The 16203-nt window shown below is 40.1% G+C and overlaps 1 protein-coding gene across 4 annotated transcripts in view; it reads right to left on the bottom strand.

The window, feature by feature from the left end:
- The window catches only part of cltcl1 (clathrin, heavy chain-like 1), a 31489-nt gene that overhangs the window by 7599 nt on the left and 7687 nt on the right, over positions 1–16203 (bottom strand). For all 4 annotated transcript variants that reach the window (XM_066689315.1, XM_066689314.1, XM_066689316.1 and 1 more), the window contains exons 2-22: positions 13502–13709; positions 10530–10798; positions 10157–10318; positions 9793–9906; positions 9377–9550; positions 9081–9278; positions 8298–8498; positions 7720–7872; positions 7137–7259; positions 6412–6549; positions 6134–6298; positions 5683–5863; positions 5237–5400; positions 4553–4678; positions 3910–4052; positions 3310–3544; positions 2934–3056; positions 2479–2624; positions 1361–1544; positions 831–1023; positions 456–613 (exon numbers count right to left, since the gene is read on the bottom strand). In XM_066689315.1, the coding sequence (XP_066545412.1) occupies positions 456–613; positions 831–1023; positions 1361–1544; positions 2479–2624; positions 2934–3056; positions 3310–3544; positions 3910–4052; positions 4553–4678; positions 5237–5400; positions 5683–5863; positions 6134–6298; positions 6412–6549; positions 7137–7259; positions 7720–7872; positions 8298–8498; positions 9081–9278; positions 9377–9550; positions 9793–9906; positions 10157–10318; positions 10530–10798; positions 13502–13709 (3558 nt within the window). The remainder of the gene's footprint in view (positions 1–455; positions 614–830; positions 1024–1360; positions 1545–2478; positions 2625–2933; positions 3057–3309; positions 3545–3909; positions 4053–4552; positions 4679–5236; positions 5401–5682; positions 5864–6133; positions 6299–6411; positions 6550–7136; positions 7260–7719; positions 7873–8297; positions 8499–9080; positions 9279–9376; positions 9551–9792; positions 9907–10156; positions 10319–10529; positions 10799–13501; positions 13710–16203) is intronic.

Here is a 16203-nt window from a genome sequence, read left to right on the forward strand (position 1 = left end):
TTAAATACAAAAAATTAAAAGCATCTTTTAAAAGCACTTCACATGTATAAATAGATACAAATTACAAACACAAAGTAAAATGCAAAGTAAATCCAACTGTGTATAGTCACAAACTGATTTTTTATTATTTGTACCACAAGATGGCACTACAGTCCCTTACACTCCCACTTCACACACACAGAATTTTCTGCTTGACATTGCCTGCCCTCCCATCAGACAGAGAGCTCTCTGGTTTGGATATTCAGGTGTACCACGTCTATTTTTCTTCTAAAGGTAATCAGCTCCTGGATGGACTGTGCTGGGTAGTATTCACAAAATACCAACATACATATAAAAAACAATACATGAATGATGTATTATTTTTTCATGCGACTGTATGCGCACTTAACTTCAGTGCATCAGAACGAAACGCTAATTTAAGCAGACAACGTTCAAGCAGAAAGACAGATGCTTACCTGTTGGATGTGAGCGTTGTTCGGCCCACTAACAAACTCCTCCAGCTCCGAGAGACGGTTGGTTTTAGCCAAGGCAAAGATCAGCTCAGTTTCTACATAGGACTCTCTTGCCTTCTTTCGGGCCATCTGCAGGAACTTCACCAGATCTTCCCAGTTATCTGAAAGTCACCAACGACAGTAATGAAGATGGGCAGCAAACACAATGGGCAAAGTCTGGACAAAATGTCTCTGACCTATGCCTGGTCTGGGAGGGGAAAGTGCTCTACTTATTAAAAATATACATGATGCACAGCTCCGATTACCAAAAATAACTCCACGATCGCATCCAAATGTGACTAAGCTCTTTACAGGGGTTTTACAACACACTTTTCTTACTGTTTTTACTGGCTGCTTTGACCACTTCCATGTATGCAGAGGGATCGTCAGCTTTGATGTAGGAGTCGATAGCCTCCTTCACCATGTCCTTCTGAAGCTGGGCTCTGGCCAGCTGGCTCCACACCGCTGGCTCATTACACCGCTCGGCAAACTCGTAGGCTCGGTCCAGATTCCCTATGTGCTCAATTAACACCTGTACAGTAAACAGAAACATAGTTAAAAGAAAGGAAAGTAAATGACGCAAGTGATAAGATGTCATTTAAAATTGACCCACATTATAGGTGCGATTTGAAAATGGTGCTACTGACAAAATTATGGGAAAATTACAATTTCAAAGACTACTTTTCAGCTGTGAATAGAGCTACCCATGTGAGTATCAATGGGCATTTGAGCTACACTATTAAAATAGAATAGTAATATTTATTCAACCAACCACTGAAATACAATGTCAATAGAGCAGTTCTATGGGACATCCATTATAAAACTGATTTGTAACATTTAAGTCATTTAATTTGAGGGATATATTATACCTGGATGGCTGAAGTGTTGACATCAAACTTCCTGAAGATGGCAAAGGCCTCTTCAAACAGCTCGTTACTAATGGCGATGTTTGCAATATCGGGAGCATCGTAATTGTCCAGACGGTTAATGTACTCCATCACTCGTGTGCGGTCTGCTTTAATGGCCGTCAGGATCAGTAGATTCTGGAGGTTTCTGTTTACAGGAACAGAAATAACAAATCAAGGCAAGGTCACAAATTATATTTAATTAAAAAAGCCACTGGTCTATAATTTAATTTGTCTCCTGTCATATTTTTTAAATATGTCATGCAGTACATACTGTACAATTTCATAAAAACAAAAGTCTATGAAGAAACAGACTGGTGGCAGATTACATTTGTTTTATTTATTAGTTTATGGACATATATTAAAATATTAATTACTTCTTTGGTTGAAACTGCAGAGGCCATTAAATTCAAGGTGCCCTTCAGGGTATTTTGATGGAAAGTGTCACTCACTAATACACTAGTTTATATTCTGATTAACTTTTAACTGTATTGAATATTTCCTGTTATCCAGAATGCAGTTGATTTGGTTATTTGGCCACTAAAAATGACAAAGCAGATAGCAGAGTTTGTGTGTATTGCACTCAAGTGTAGGTAAATAAACATTGATGAGCATTTAACAGATGATCCTATTTTTTAAACAAATACACGACTAAACATGGTTCAAAGACATAAGCATTTCCACAGAATGAGTACAAAATTTTTCAAAATTTACCCATTATTGCATTTTTCCTATAAGGTAAAAACATGTATTTTAAATTATATTTTGTGTGGGTCTGAGGTCATGTTGAATTCCGGAAATAGCAACAGAATATTTGGAATACTCAACATTCTCAATATTCAGAACATCCTGTGCCATTTCACACCGTAGAAGTGAGATTTGGTAAGCTTTTTTTTCCCCCAGACAAAAAAGAAAGGATTTCAAGCTGAGAAAACAGAAATATTATACAAAAATACATTTAAATCAGTATTAGGTGGTGTGAATTAAGTTGGAAAAGCATTCTTTCAGCTATGGCAAAGCTTTCCAACTCCTCATATTTGTGCCACTTGGTTGACAGTGGACGGTGTTGCTCAGAAACGCACCGGTGCTCACTGAAGACTGAATTGTCCAGGACTATCTTCTCCAGCAGCTCGATCAGCTCATTGGGCAGATCAGCCGTCATGAAGGCCTTCACAGTCACAGACACTTCCTCTGGGTCTTGCGTTTCTGACAGAGCCGTTTGCACAACCTTTACATAGGCATACAAATTTAAATTTAAATCACAAATCAAATTCGTTACACAAAATTGGTTTCAAATATGATACATAAAGATGTTTTAACACCGGGGCCTGCAACCATGATCCTTGACAAATCTTAGCATCCCCAATTTTGTTACAGCAATTAATTATCTGGTCACTTCCCATTGAATCCCACCTATAAAGGATTCTGGCATAAAACAGCAATTAGAAATGTAAATGCCTGATAGAAAAGACAATACAATACATCCAGAAACACTCTCCAACTTTTGATGCGATTAATCGTAATGGAGTCACTTTACCTGGTCAATAAGCTGGCGTCTGAACGGGTTGTTCTCCTCCAGCACATTGGCCCACAGCTCGGGATCTTTTCTGCGTACCAGGTAGCGCGCCTCACTCTTGAACAGGGAGTTCTCATTGCAGACCTGTAGCAAAGCATATTACTGAGCACCCTTTAACGCCAAATTCAAAATTCCATTCTATTTATTCCCTTTTAAATCAGGCGAGATGTTGTGTGTGTGTATGTGTTTGTGCACAAATGATCAGCTTGCTAGAAGTAATCAACAAAAACACAGTTTTCAAAAAACTTCAATATAATGTTTTTAATGCATACCACAAAACTACAACTCTTTCCATTTTACACTTATGAACATTTTGAAAAGATCTAAACTATTTTACCTTAATAAGCTCCAAGTCACATTGACCTCTTTCATAGGCCACACAGGCCAGGTGCGGGTCCCTTTTCTCACAGTATTTTCCGACTACGCGGCTGTCATAGAAGGGGTTCTCTCGCAAGAAACGCTCGGGATTGTTGTTACTGTCGATGTAGATTTTGGCCAGTGCATTGTGGGTAGCGGGTTCCTCACAGCCCTCGTGGATTCTCGATTCCAACCAAGGCAGCAACAACTTCAGTCTGAAAGGAGCATGAAGCAAATGTAGACAATGATGAAAGCATCTGTCAGCTTGAAGAAACAATCTATCCTCAACCACTGCAACAATAGGGCAGCTTGGGACAAAATACTGAAAAGCTTCTGCAAATAAATGTAAATATAGTACAAAACACAAGAATCATTTTGCACTTTCAAATTTGAGTTTTTAAATCAGAGAAGTGCTTTAAAAAACAACAAGGCACATAATCATGGGCAGCTGCTCCACTGTCTGGTCAGACAAAGTTAATTTGATAATAAAATGTTACGGGTGCATTGCTGAAATGTCATCCATTTTGATTGATACTACTGAAATGAACGCAGGAGTGCACTGGGCTGCGTTTGCATCTACCTGTTTCTCTTCTCCACTTCTGCTACCAGTTCATCAGTGGAGAACTGTCCCCGCACCACCATGATCAGGTTTTTAATCACGTCTTCAGAACAGTCCACGTCAAGCAGTCCGCCAATAACCACTGGAAGCCTGCTTGGGTTGACCTGCGTGAACAAGCATTCCCTGTCATTTCTCTCTCTATAAGCAAAGTACTTGATGCTGCCTTGAGAGACAGAACCTTTAAGCAGACCATAAACAGGCTCTCCATTTGGACACTTTAAACAGGAACACCGGAGGACTCCTCTCCTGCACACCTTTTGGAAAGCTCTATTTGCACTACCTCATTTCTCCCACAGGAGTCACTGTGTCCTATATAATTGTAATGTCCTTATCAAAATGCAAAAGTTTATGCAAATGACACAAATTGTAAAAACAAGTTCTACACAATTCAACCAATTAAGGCTATGGACTAAATCTTTTTATATATAATTATATAACATAAGTATTACATATTTACGTACATTTGAACTTTATCTTTTCAAGGAGTCATTACTTTTTTAAAACAAAAAATACATTCACTGAGGTAATTAGTTAAACACGTGTACTACAATCTTGTGCTATAAAAACAACAATCATATTACACACACATCAGTATAAATTTTACCTTCTGGACGTAGATTTCAATGTACTTCTGTAGGCTGTTACGGTACAAATAGAGTACCAAGTCGTGGACAAAATCAAAGCGATCGCACACAATTATTAAAGGTAGCTGGTCAGTTAACTTGGCTTCCTGAAGCAATACAAGAGAAGAAAGAATGACATCAGCAGGCACAGGTTAAACAAACAACAATCAAGCATGGAAGAATAAATGGCAAAGCCCGACTGTGTACATATATGTTCACTCCATCAACAAACACAACCAGCCTGAATAAACAACACAAGGGCTGTTGAAACCCAGTGCAGATCTGTGTGTAAAAATAAAAAAGCCACATTTATTCAGTTGGAAATGGCAGCTAGAACAGTCCATGCCAACTTGGATCATCATAACTTAGGCTTTAGTTCCCACGATCATGATGACTCTAGTTTTGGGCATGCAATCAAGGAACACTGTAGATCTAGATTGGACAGAATGTTAAAATAATAACTAATTAATGATCTAAGGCAACAGTTGGAAGGTTTATGGAATATTCATGAACCCTGATTGCATCACAGCTATCTAAATCATTAGTCCTTTTGAATTTTTTATAACATTTTATATGTTTTGCGAAAAATGGCCCAGAGTAATAAATTAGAAAAGCGATCTGAATATTGTGTGAAAGTGTCCTCTAGGGGAAAACAGAGGCATTACCTTGAGGAAGTTCTTGACACGATCTGGATCATAGCAATTGCTTTCACGGCAGATCCGCTCCACCTCTTTAATCTGGCCAGTTTTGCACGCTGCTTGGATGTATTTGAAGTGAACGTCTGGGTCCTGACTGAAGTTTACAATAGACCCAAGGAAGTAGAACAGCCCTACGAAAGAATTGAGTAAATAAAATAAGTTTTACATGTATAAATTCCTACAATTTCAATCTAAAGACAGGAAGGAAATGGTCTGTGTGAAGAACTGAGAGAGATATTTATCAAATGTATTTTTTGTCGCATAATTTTTTAATAGTTGTTTTCTAAAGCAAATAAACTGCTCATGTTTTATTTCTGAATCTGCAGCACCTGGTGCAGTGGCTTTGTACTGCAGATGGCACTGAGACAGCAATCTGACACCATCTCAGTTCCTCTGCACTAGCAGGTTCCCACCTTCATAACTCTTGAAGGACTCGAAGAGCTCCACCAAGTTGTTGGTGCCAAGCTGCTCGTGGTATTTGGACGCCACCTGTACACACAGCTGCAGGTTCTGCCGGATGTTCGCAGACAGCATCGCTCGCAGACATTCGACTGAATCCTCCACTGACAAAGAGCCAAAGTAATTCACCAGCCACTGAGAGGAAAAAAAAGATAATGGGTACATTTCGTTAGCGAAGAATTCAAGAAAAAATAAAAACAACCCACAAATGCCAAGAACAGGAAACATATGTAATAACATGAAATTAGAAACTTCCACATATGAAGCATTAATTATACAAGTGGTTCCCTGTAAATTAATGACCAGGTTAGTCCCAAAATATCCCGATTTATCCCAAAATGACCAAGTTGACTTTTGAAAATCAGAACCTAGCTTAGGCCAGCCATCAGGAGCCCAGTGCTGTACCTCAGGGTTGAGGAGGTGGGTGTGGACCACCGCTCGTTTGATGTCGTAAAGGTCCGTGTAATGCTCCAGGGCTCGCTGCAGCAGCCCGGCCTTCTCGCATAGCTGGGCGATGTGCGCACGGTCGTAGTGGGTGAACATTTGGTTTCCGAGTATAGCGTCTGCGACCTTTGGGAAATGAGCATTAAAACAAATAATTAAAAGGATAAATTCAAATTTTCTTTCCCTTATAGAAAAATTAACCCTAAATTCAATTTTGAGACTAAAAACAGGTAAGTTACTTGTGGCGCATGGATGAGATTCATCTCCAGGAGGCGAGTCTGCAGGTGTCCTTCAGAGGGGCGGTTATTTTTCAGGGCGTCTAGCAGGAAGGAGGTACACTGCTGGATCAGGTTATTCTCCATGAACACGTCCACGATCTGAAAGAAATTCAACTCTTAAAAAAGCAGAACAACTATTTTCAACATCTAACTTCACAAAAAACAAAAATAAATGGAATTGTATCCCTCATCATTGCATATGGGATTCATCAAGAGACTGTCACTTTGCCAACCATGGCCTGAAGCCGAATAAATCTGATTTTACGATGCACAGGAAGGGAAAATGAAAAATATATATTCACGAAACCAGGACTCGGGCACATGCCGATCCATAACATGAGGCAAATTAACATTCCATTACTCTAGTTTTCACAGATTTAGGATAAACATTAATAAAAGAAAGTATATATATATAATTTGGTTTTGGTTTCAAATTAATGCCTGGGTTGCGATTAAAGGGGGGAACATCAGAAATGTAGGTTCAATTTTAACACGAAACCAAACATCTATATATTTATTCAATCAAAAGGAAAAAAAGTGTTCTTAAGAAAATGTCCCCTCTAAAGGAAACAGAAGGAAACAGTGTGTCAGCAAATACTTTGCATTACTTTCGACATCTGTAATAATATCCTGGGCTCCCAGTGGGAGCCATCAGAGACTCTAATGAAACTGGGGTTAATCTTTACCTGGTTGATGTTGGCTAAGGGCTCCTCGTCTTGGACCAACATCTGAGAAAACTGCAAGCCTTGCTCAGCACTCACCCGCATGACATTTCTCAACAAGAAAACCCAATCTGGAGTATAGCCAACCTGCATAGAGTGAACACAATCAAATAGTTTAGAAAAAGCAATTCCTTCAATGTACATAATTACATACAAATGCTTCATCAAAAGGTATACAATTACACATATGCTCAAACATGTACAGAAAAAAGAAAAAACACATGGATATGGCACCAGACAATGAGTCTTAATAGCTGACGTGAAAGACAGTATGTATGCATGTATTTATTTATGAACCTGAATAAAAGCAGCTCCATCCCCTGCATTGTAAGTTCTTAACATGGTCTGCACAGGACGTCAATGGAAAGAAAAACAACACGATGGAAACGGAACAAAAAAGAAAGAAAGCCGTCTATTCAGCCGCTGAACATTAAAACAAACCAAAATAAAACTCAGGCATGCGCGTCATTCCCAGATTTTTTGGTTTTCAGGATTAAAAAAAATCAAAATAAACAAACGCTAACAACTAAAAAAAAACAGTACTTACTTTTTTGGCATAGAGAACTATTTTCTGAAACTGTCCTGTCTCTGCAAAGCACTGGATAACCTTGCTGGGAACATTGGCCCGGAGGTAGACGCTGAGGGCCAGGGTTGGATCCGCTGTCTTGACCAGGTCCCCCAGCTCCTCTGAGCACTCCAACTACAGAGACCAAATATTATTGCAGGGGGTCAGGAAAAGAAGCCCTGCACATATTGACAGGAACGGTACAGGAGATGCAAGCATGTTTCTCACTGCCACCCCTTTCATTATCACCACCCTCAGATAATCATCTCATTTTCCCTCTCGAGTGGCTTTGAACCAGTGTATCAGTTTCTCTCACTAAACTCTCCTCATCCCTCCCCTCCAGCTTTTTATGACGCCAACCACATTTACTGCCAATCTCTCAGAATTGGCAGTATGATGAGGGGGCGCTATTTCTGTTGGGAATAATCAACCGATATATTTATTCATACAAATGTACAAAAGTTAAAAAAGTGAAATATGAATTACAGACATGGAGACACTATTATTTTGATTATTACTATTCATTACTACTATTACTACTACTACTACTACTACTTTACCTTGTCTTCCTTCAGCCATTTCTCTAAGAGCTGCTTGCGGCCTTGTTGCAGGACGGGACGGCAGAGTTCCAGTGATTCAAATTTGTTCAGCTGTCCCTGGTCGAGCAAAATGCCAAAATATTGCAGCAGGGGCGATGCCTGTCCGGGCTGTGCGGGGACTGTCTGGAATTTCCTGATTGTATCAGCCGTGCGCAGGATTCCCTACAGGCACACAGAGAGGCACAGAAGAGAGCAGCAATTATAAAATGGGTCTCATCCTGGAGATTGCTAGCATAGACTGTTTGTATGCTTAAGACCAGCGCAACACCAGCGTTGTGTTCTACACTTTGGCAAAGGGGTGATAGTTGCCTGAAAGGGAGCCATTATACTAACACATTCGAAGAGCTAATTTTAATTTCTGATGGGTCCTCTTCGGTTCAGCACCCCCCAAATATTCATTTGGAGAGAAAAACACACACACACACACACACACACAACTATGCAAATATCCCTACCATATACAACTCTGTGCATGTGAAACATTAAAATAGTTAGCATTCTGCATTATTGTTATTATTTTGTTGGTTTTAACACAAAGCAGCAGAACAGCAACAGTTTTAAACAATGCATAGGATACCCTCAATGTTTTGTTTTAACATTTCTAATAAAATCCGTTTCTACACATGTACACATCTCAAAAGACAGACTTGAACATTTACAAACGTGAAATAAGAAAAAAGTGAGGGAAAACAAAAAAGCATTATACATATAAAATCCTGCTGCAGGGTATCTAACGGGGCCAACCTTTGGTGCAGAAGCGGCAACTTTAGCAGCCTCTGAGTAGCTTCCTTGAGCAAAGAGTGTGTTAAATTTCCTGGCGAACAGCTCCTCTGCCCCTGCCAGGTTGCTGCGGACAGCCATGCGCAGCCCCAGGTCTGGGTTCTGCAGGACATTGGTGGCGTAGTTGACGATATTCTCCTCCTCAACGCAAACCGACAGCACCTGAAATCACACACACATAAATACATATAAATCAACTGCTACATACCCTTTAAAGGCACATTGACAACCCCATACAACACTGATGAAGGGTGACGCACCTGCCCTTTCTTGTTGACTCCTATGATTCCAGAGGTAGGCTCGTGAGAAGCCGTCACAAAGATGGTTTCTGCACTGATGCGGTTCATGTAGATACACACCCCCGATTCCAAGTCATACATGTGGATATAGCCATACTTGGTAATCAGGTAGATCACTCCGTGTTTGGTACCAATCTGAATAAAAGAGAGAATTCACAGCATATTGGTCAAAACATCCTTGCCCTTTTAAGGACACAAGAAAAACAGGGTCAGTAGACCGAGAGATGGGTAGATAGACCTGTTGTATATATATTATAGTATTAGACCTGTTGTGTATTTTAAGAAACAAATCTGAAGTTGAGAGCCAATCGACAGGCAGAGTTAGGGAGACAGGCAGGTATTTTGTCAAGACCCAGGGCTTGCTCCATGAAGAGTACCTGCATTGCCACAGGGAAGTCTGTCTGAGCCTCCGGGGGGAAAAAGACATCCACGGCTTTCTTCGCAAAAGGTTGGTTTCCAGCTGCAGGCTGACCCACTTCTATTATGTGCAGCTGTATGACAGGACGTAACAGGGAGAAGGAAAGACATTATACAAAAGTAAACAAAACAATCCCAAAACCAGCTTATTCCATCTATTTTAATGCCATTGCAGACAGAAGAGAGAAGAACATGAGAGAAGTTTAGTTTAGTTTGCAATTTAGCATTTAGAGAAAACAGCATTTATTCATACTTGCAAAGAAACTCGATAACTTGTATCCACCAGTATCAGCCATGACAAAAGCCTTAAGGAAGGAATTTTACCTTGCCTCCAGCCTGGCTTCGTACAGCAAAGCAGAAGAGTGTCGATGGCTTAGCATTTCCTTCGATCTTAAACTCAGCAAAAGCGGCTGCGTGTCCTTCAATGGGCTGGGAAACTTTTCTGTCCACAGAATAGAGCTGCATAGCGCCTACCACACGATTTTGCTAAAACAGGGACAAAATAATAATTAAAAAAATTATATATATATACACACACACACACACACTCTATATATACACACAACATACTTTTTGAATCAGACTAAGGAATTAAATCTAACCCATAACTGGTGACAAATGCTTTTTGGTCATAATTTCTAAAACATGGACCACCTTATAAACAATCTGCTTCAAGGAGCAGCCAGGCTGCCCTTACCTGTGCAGAAATGCCAATGAGGAGCAGCCACTTCTGCTGCTCGTCAGTTCTGTAGTTGATGATCTGGCAGCCAGCCAGGCTGGCGTGTCTGTCAAACACCTTCAGCGGCTGCGAGTCTCCCTCCATGCTCCAGTGGTACACGGCTGTCTCCGTTACCAAGGCGACGGTGTTCACCGAGATCCATTTCCAGAACATCACCTCCTCAGTCATGGTGTGCGCTTTCATTTTACTCTTCATCTCAATGTTAAATATCTGAAGTGTCTTGGCGGCTGTGGTGTGAAGGACAGTTTTAACTGAAACAGCACTCCCTGTCACACTGTTTAACAGGGAGGTAACAGTACAGCAAAGTCACTTACCTTCAGTGTGGTATTTCTGATTCTGTGTTATTCTCTGATCATAAAATAAGACACTTTCATCCTCATTTATACACTGTTGCTATTGCACAAGCTTTAAGAACCGTGGATATTTACAAATGTAGTCATGTCCAAATGAACAGGTGCAAAGAGCCAAACAAAACTAAATGTGTTTTGGGAATGGACTTGGCCCCGCCACAACCCTGGAGCACTCTTTCGGTCCTGCACCATCACTGAAAGCTATCCCCATAGATGGAGCTCCGCACAGTGTATTTCAAAGGCTAAGTTCCAGGCTATGGGCCTCCATCTTCACTCCCAGAGGAGGCTTTACCAGATCAGCCAGTGTGGAGCCCAATGCTGTTAATTGCGAATGTTGAAAAAGGCATGTTGCAGACTCTACTGAAAAGAAAATACTGCTTCCAACAGCCTGCTAATTACTCAAATTCTGCACAGTCTCCACTAAATTACAGTTGAAAAAAATAACTTGGCTTGCAATACATGCTGTTTTAAAAAAGCATAGCTACATAAGTATATAACTTGGAAACAGCCTGTTGACTGACATTTCTAAGAAAAACACTTAAAACTATGATTTTCCCCATTAGGGGAAGACACAGTTGGAGTTTTGAGATCACCACTAAATTGAAATGGACACTATGACTTTCCAATACCTGCAAACAAACATATGGGTATGATCATTCAGATGCAAGTATGACATACATACCTTGTACATTAAAAAATGGTCAAGGATGCCTATCTTTAAACACTGTACCAACTAGTATAAATGGCTTTAATCTGATAATGCATACCACACACAGCCTTTATCGGTTTAACATGAAGCATACAACAAAGCATGCTTATACACGCAAAAAGTCTCATAAAAGTATTTGGCAGCTTGATGGGAATACTGTATATTGGTCTGGCATTAAGTTTATGAAGCTCTGAACTGATTGGGACTGCTGTATATAAAAATTGTGTTTTATTTAGAACACTTGCTTCTCAAAGCCTAGCCTTAGGCCTACTTCAGTTTGTCCATTTCAATACCACATAAGTAGACAAAAAAATATTATGACTCTTCAAAACAAACTTTAAATTGAATCCTGGCTGTCCGAGCAGCAGGTGGATGGACACAAATCCAGTGCTGACCAAACACGGTCCTGGGAAACCCCTATCTGTAATGTTTTGTCCGTCACCCTAAATTGCTAATTTCAAAAGACTAGGAACACACGGAAGTTATTGATTAATTAAGCAACTACCTTGTTCAATTAAGGGAACTCTGGTCATTGATGGCTGAAATGGGTTGTTCATTTCTTATACCAAATGATCTCTGAAGAACATAATTTAACAGATCACCTGCTTAACTGATAACTGAAATTGTTCCAGGTGTTGAGAAATTGATTAAATGTTACCCATTACACCTGTTGGACTGGGGCTCTCAGGGTCTGGGTTTGGGCAGCACTGCTGTAATCCCTTACTTCAACATAAGGAGATTGTTTCAGATTATTCACCTAACAAAATCCATTTCATTTTGCCTCAGTCTTATGAATTTGAATTAAAAACAGCAGTTCAGAGGCAAACTTGATACCTTAATAAGCCAATGCAAGAAGATTGCGTTGCTGCACCAATTTACAGTTATAAAAATGTTTTGGTAAAAAGCCATGTGGAAATCACACAGTGTTTTATAACTTAACGTGATTAGCTTTGCCAGAAAAGTTTACCAGAATTATTTTTATCTTTTTCCTAAGATGGACAGAATTATTATAAACATTTTGCCTCCTTAATACACTGAGCAATTAACATTTGACTACTGGAATTACTTTCAATTATTTTTGTGATCTGCTTTTATGAGATGAAACCACTATGTACACCACATAAAAACAAAATCCACAGGACATTGTTTAACTCACCATCTGTTTAAGACAAGAATGCAGGGAAAGAAGTAAAGAGTCAGTAAAAGTACAGGAAGTGGCAAAGCAGCTGAGATTCCATCAGAAATCAGAAACGGTATCATACTGGGAGAGGATTTGACCCTTTTAAGTTCAACAGCTATCAGCTCTATTTTTTTTTTAATGCACATCAGTATGGAAGCTGAGATTAAATGGCCTCCACATGCTACATTAGAAAATCTCATTACCGTCAAATCCTAGAAATGTTATATAACATAAAGAAACCTGATAGCCAAAACAACGGTGACTGATTTCTTGGACACGCCTGAACAACAACATATATATAGCATCAGATTTAGGTTAACTATTTAAATATCAAAGCTCAGATGTACAGGTTGTCATTTTTCACAATGGCCTGGGCATTACTTTAATTCCCCAAAATATTTTACCGTTTCTGATAACAAAATAACAATTGATTGCATAGTTGAAAAGATTACTTATGTTACTTAATAGCTATACATGTACAAACTAACATAGGAGAAGAAAATGTGCCAGGACATGTGCAAAGGACAACAGTATCCTTTTCATTACAATCCACTATCAAGCAGATTGTCGGTTTCTAAATTAATAAAGATCTGCTACAGACCTGACAATTAGGCTAACTTACTAAGTGACAACTTTAGCAACAGTAACAAGGGCTCATTCTGTGGCAAGGAAGAATCTGAAGAAAGCGCACCTTTCAAGGCAATGACCTTGCTGGCCGGATTCATGATGGCGCTGTCAGCAGATATAGGCCGCCTGATTGGATTGGTGGGGTCGTTCATGTCAATGATCACTACCTGGGCCTGGTCCCCAACCTTCTCCCGAATACAGATAAACTTATCAGATTCCATTGTCAGGTAGCTGAACCCAATGTTGGCTGGGTTAATTCCCAGGTTCTGCAGCTGGAGGGAGGGAGAGGGAATAAATACAAAATTAAAAAAGCAAATCTGTGCAGTTACGCAATATGAGCGATTACAGAGGATGTTCTGTGGCGTTACTGGTAGAGAATTAAAGTCATAAGCATCAAGTCACACATCTGGTGTTGTGGCTCCAGAACGATATTTTGAACTGATCAGTGGCTACCTGACCTCTTGATCAGATGTTCTGCAACGCAAACCTGTGCCTGGTCAGCTATTTTAAGCTTAGATCATACTAGGTAGGGGCCTGTCTGCATCTATGCAGTGATGATCCAGATTAGTATTTGGCAAGTACACTGAAATACTGTGTAACAAATGTAAAAATCCTCACTGCAAGCTATCCATGGGTACTGTGTGTGTGTTAGTTTTGCAGGCCTAAACAATGATGCCACCAGATCTGTTGCCAATTTCAATAACTATTAATAATAGTAATAATAAATAATAGATGAAGAGACATACAAGAGTGCACAGATTAAAACCACAGGAAGGAAAGAGATACACTGAAGGTTTAAAATTGATCCCAGCATTGCTTCTCTACGGGAAAGATCATCTTTGTTTTCTTAAAGCATTTACAGTACCGTGCAAAAGTTTTAGGCAGGTGTGAAAAAATTCCGCAAAGTAAAAATGCTTTCAAAAATAGGCATGTTAATAAATATTTATCAATTAACTAAATGCAAAGTGAGTGAACAGAAGAAAAATCTACATCAAATCAATATTTGGTGTGACCTCCCTTTGCCTTCAAAACAGCATCAATTCTTCTAGTTACACTTGCACACAGTTTTTGAAGGAACTCGGCAGGTAGGTTGGCCCAAACATCTTGGAGAACTAACCACAGTTCTTCTGTGGATTTAAGCAGCGCAGTTGCTTCTCTCTCTTCATGTAATCCCAGACAGACTCGATGATGTTGAGATCAGTGCTCTGTGGGGGCCACACCATCACTTCCAGGACTTCTTGTTCTTCTTTACGCTGAAGATAGTTCTTAATGACTTGCCCTGTATGTTTGGGGTCGTTGTCATGCTGCAGAATAAATTTGGGGCCAATGAGATGCCTCCCTGATGGTATTGCATGATGGATAAGTATCTGCCTGTACTTCTCAGCAATTTGGGAGACCAAATCCCCAACTCCATTTGAAAAAATGCAGCCCCAAACTTGCAAGGAACCTCCACCATGCTTCACTGTTGCCTGCAGACACTCATTCGTGTACCGCTCTCCAGCCCTTCAGCGAACAAACTGCCTTCTGCTACAGCCAAATATTTCACATTTTGACTAATCAGTCCAGAGCACCTGCTGCCATTTTTCTGCACCCCAGTTCCTGTGTTTTCGTGCATAGTTGAGTCGCTTGGCCTTGTTGCCACGTCAGAGGTATGGCTTTTTGGCTGCAAGTCTTCCATGAAGGCCACTTCTGACCAGACTTCTCCGGACAGTAGATGGGTGTACCAGGGTCGCACTGTTTTCTGCCAATTCTGAGCTGATCGCAATCGGAAGATGTCCAGCAGTGCCAAGGGAAGTAAGCATGATGTGTCTTTCATCTGCTGCAGTAAGTTTCCTTGGCCAACCACTGCGTCTACGGTCCTCAACGTTGCGTGTTTCTTTGTGCTTCTTCAAAAGAGCTTGGACAGCACATCTGGAAACCCCTGTGTGCCTTGAAATTTCTCCCTGGGAGAGACCTTGCTGATGCAGTATAACTACCTTGTGTCTTGTTTAGGGCTGGGCGGTATACCGTAAAAAACTATATATACCGGTATTGATTTACGGACCGGTTTGGAATTTTATTATACCTTCATATCGGTATTTTAAAAAGTTTTGAATAATTTACTATTTACTGTGTCATTGAGTTATAGAATTCAGCTACCAATAAACTGGATCGTGTTCGCGTATCCCACAACTTGCTGCGCCGGCTGCTTGAGTCTGCGCTGTCTGACATGAGACGCATCTGATCAAAAAACACAGATAATGTTCGTGTAACGCAAATTTCCACAGATCTGCACAGCTCCACCAATGGGATAGGTTGGATCCTGCAGATCTGCGCAGATCTGCGCAAATCTGCGCTACAAGAACGTGACCACCTTTCTTCACAAACCCTGCAGAAATCAATGTAATTGGATGATTTATTATTTTTATATTTTAGTTATTTTAAAAAATTGAATTGCCAATCATTTTTAAGTAACAACTTAATTATTGTGCATCATAGATTTACATTCAATTTTGTAAAAATAATTGATGTAATTATTTAATAAAGCATTGACAAGTGTCGATATAGAACTCTATATCTGTGGTTTTGACAATCCTGTTCACAGCTTCATTGTATAATGAGAGTTGACATTCGCCTCCACAAGAGGACTGTAGTAGTTTTCATTCTGTTTAACACGTCCCTCTTGATTTCTGCATAATCTTTTGTCTCACAGCCACAGCTTGCCTCCCGCAGCAGCGTCTCAGAGCTGTGCTGGGCTGTGCGAGTCTGCGCAGATTTCTGTGGCTG

This window comes from Amia ocellicauda, chromosome 17 (genome assembly GCF_036373705.1).
Source record: "Amia ocellicauda isolate fAmiCal2 chromosome 17, fAmiCal2.hap1, whole genome shotgun sequence".
Lineage (NCBI taxonomy): Eukaryota > Metazoa > Chordata > Actinopteri > Amiiformes > Amiidae > Amia > Amia ocellicauda.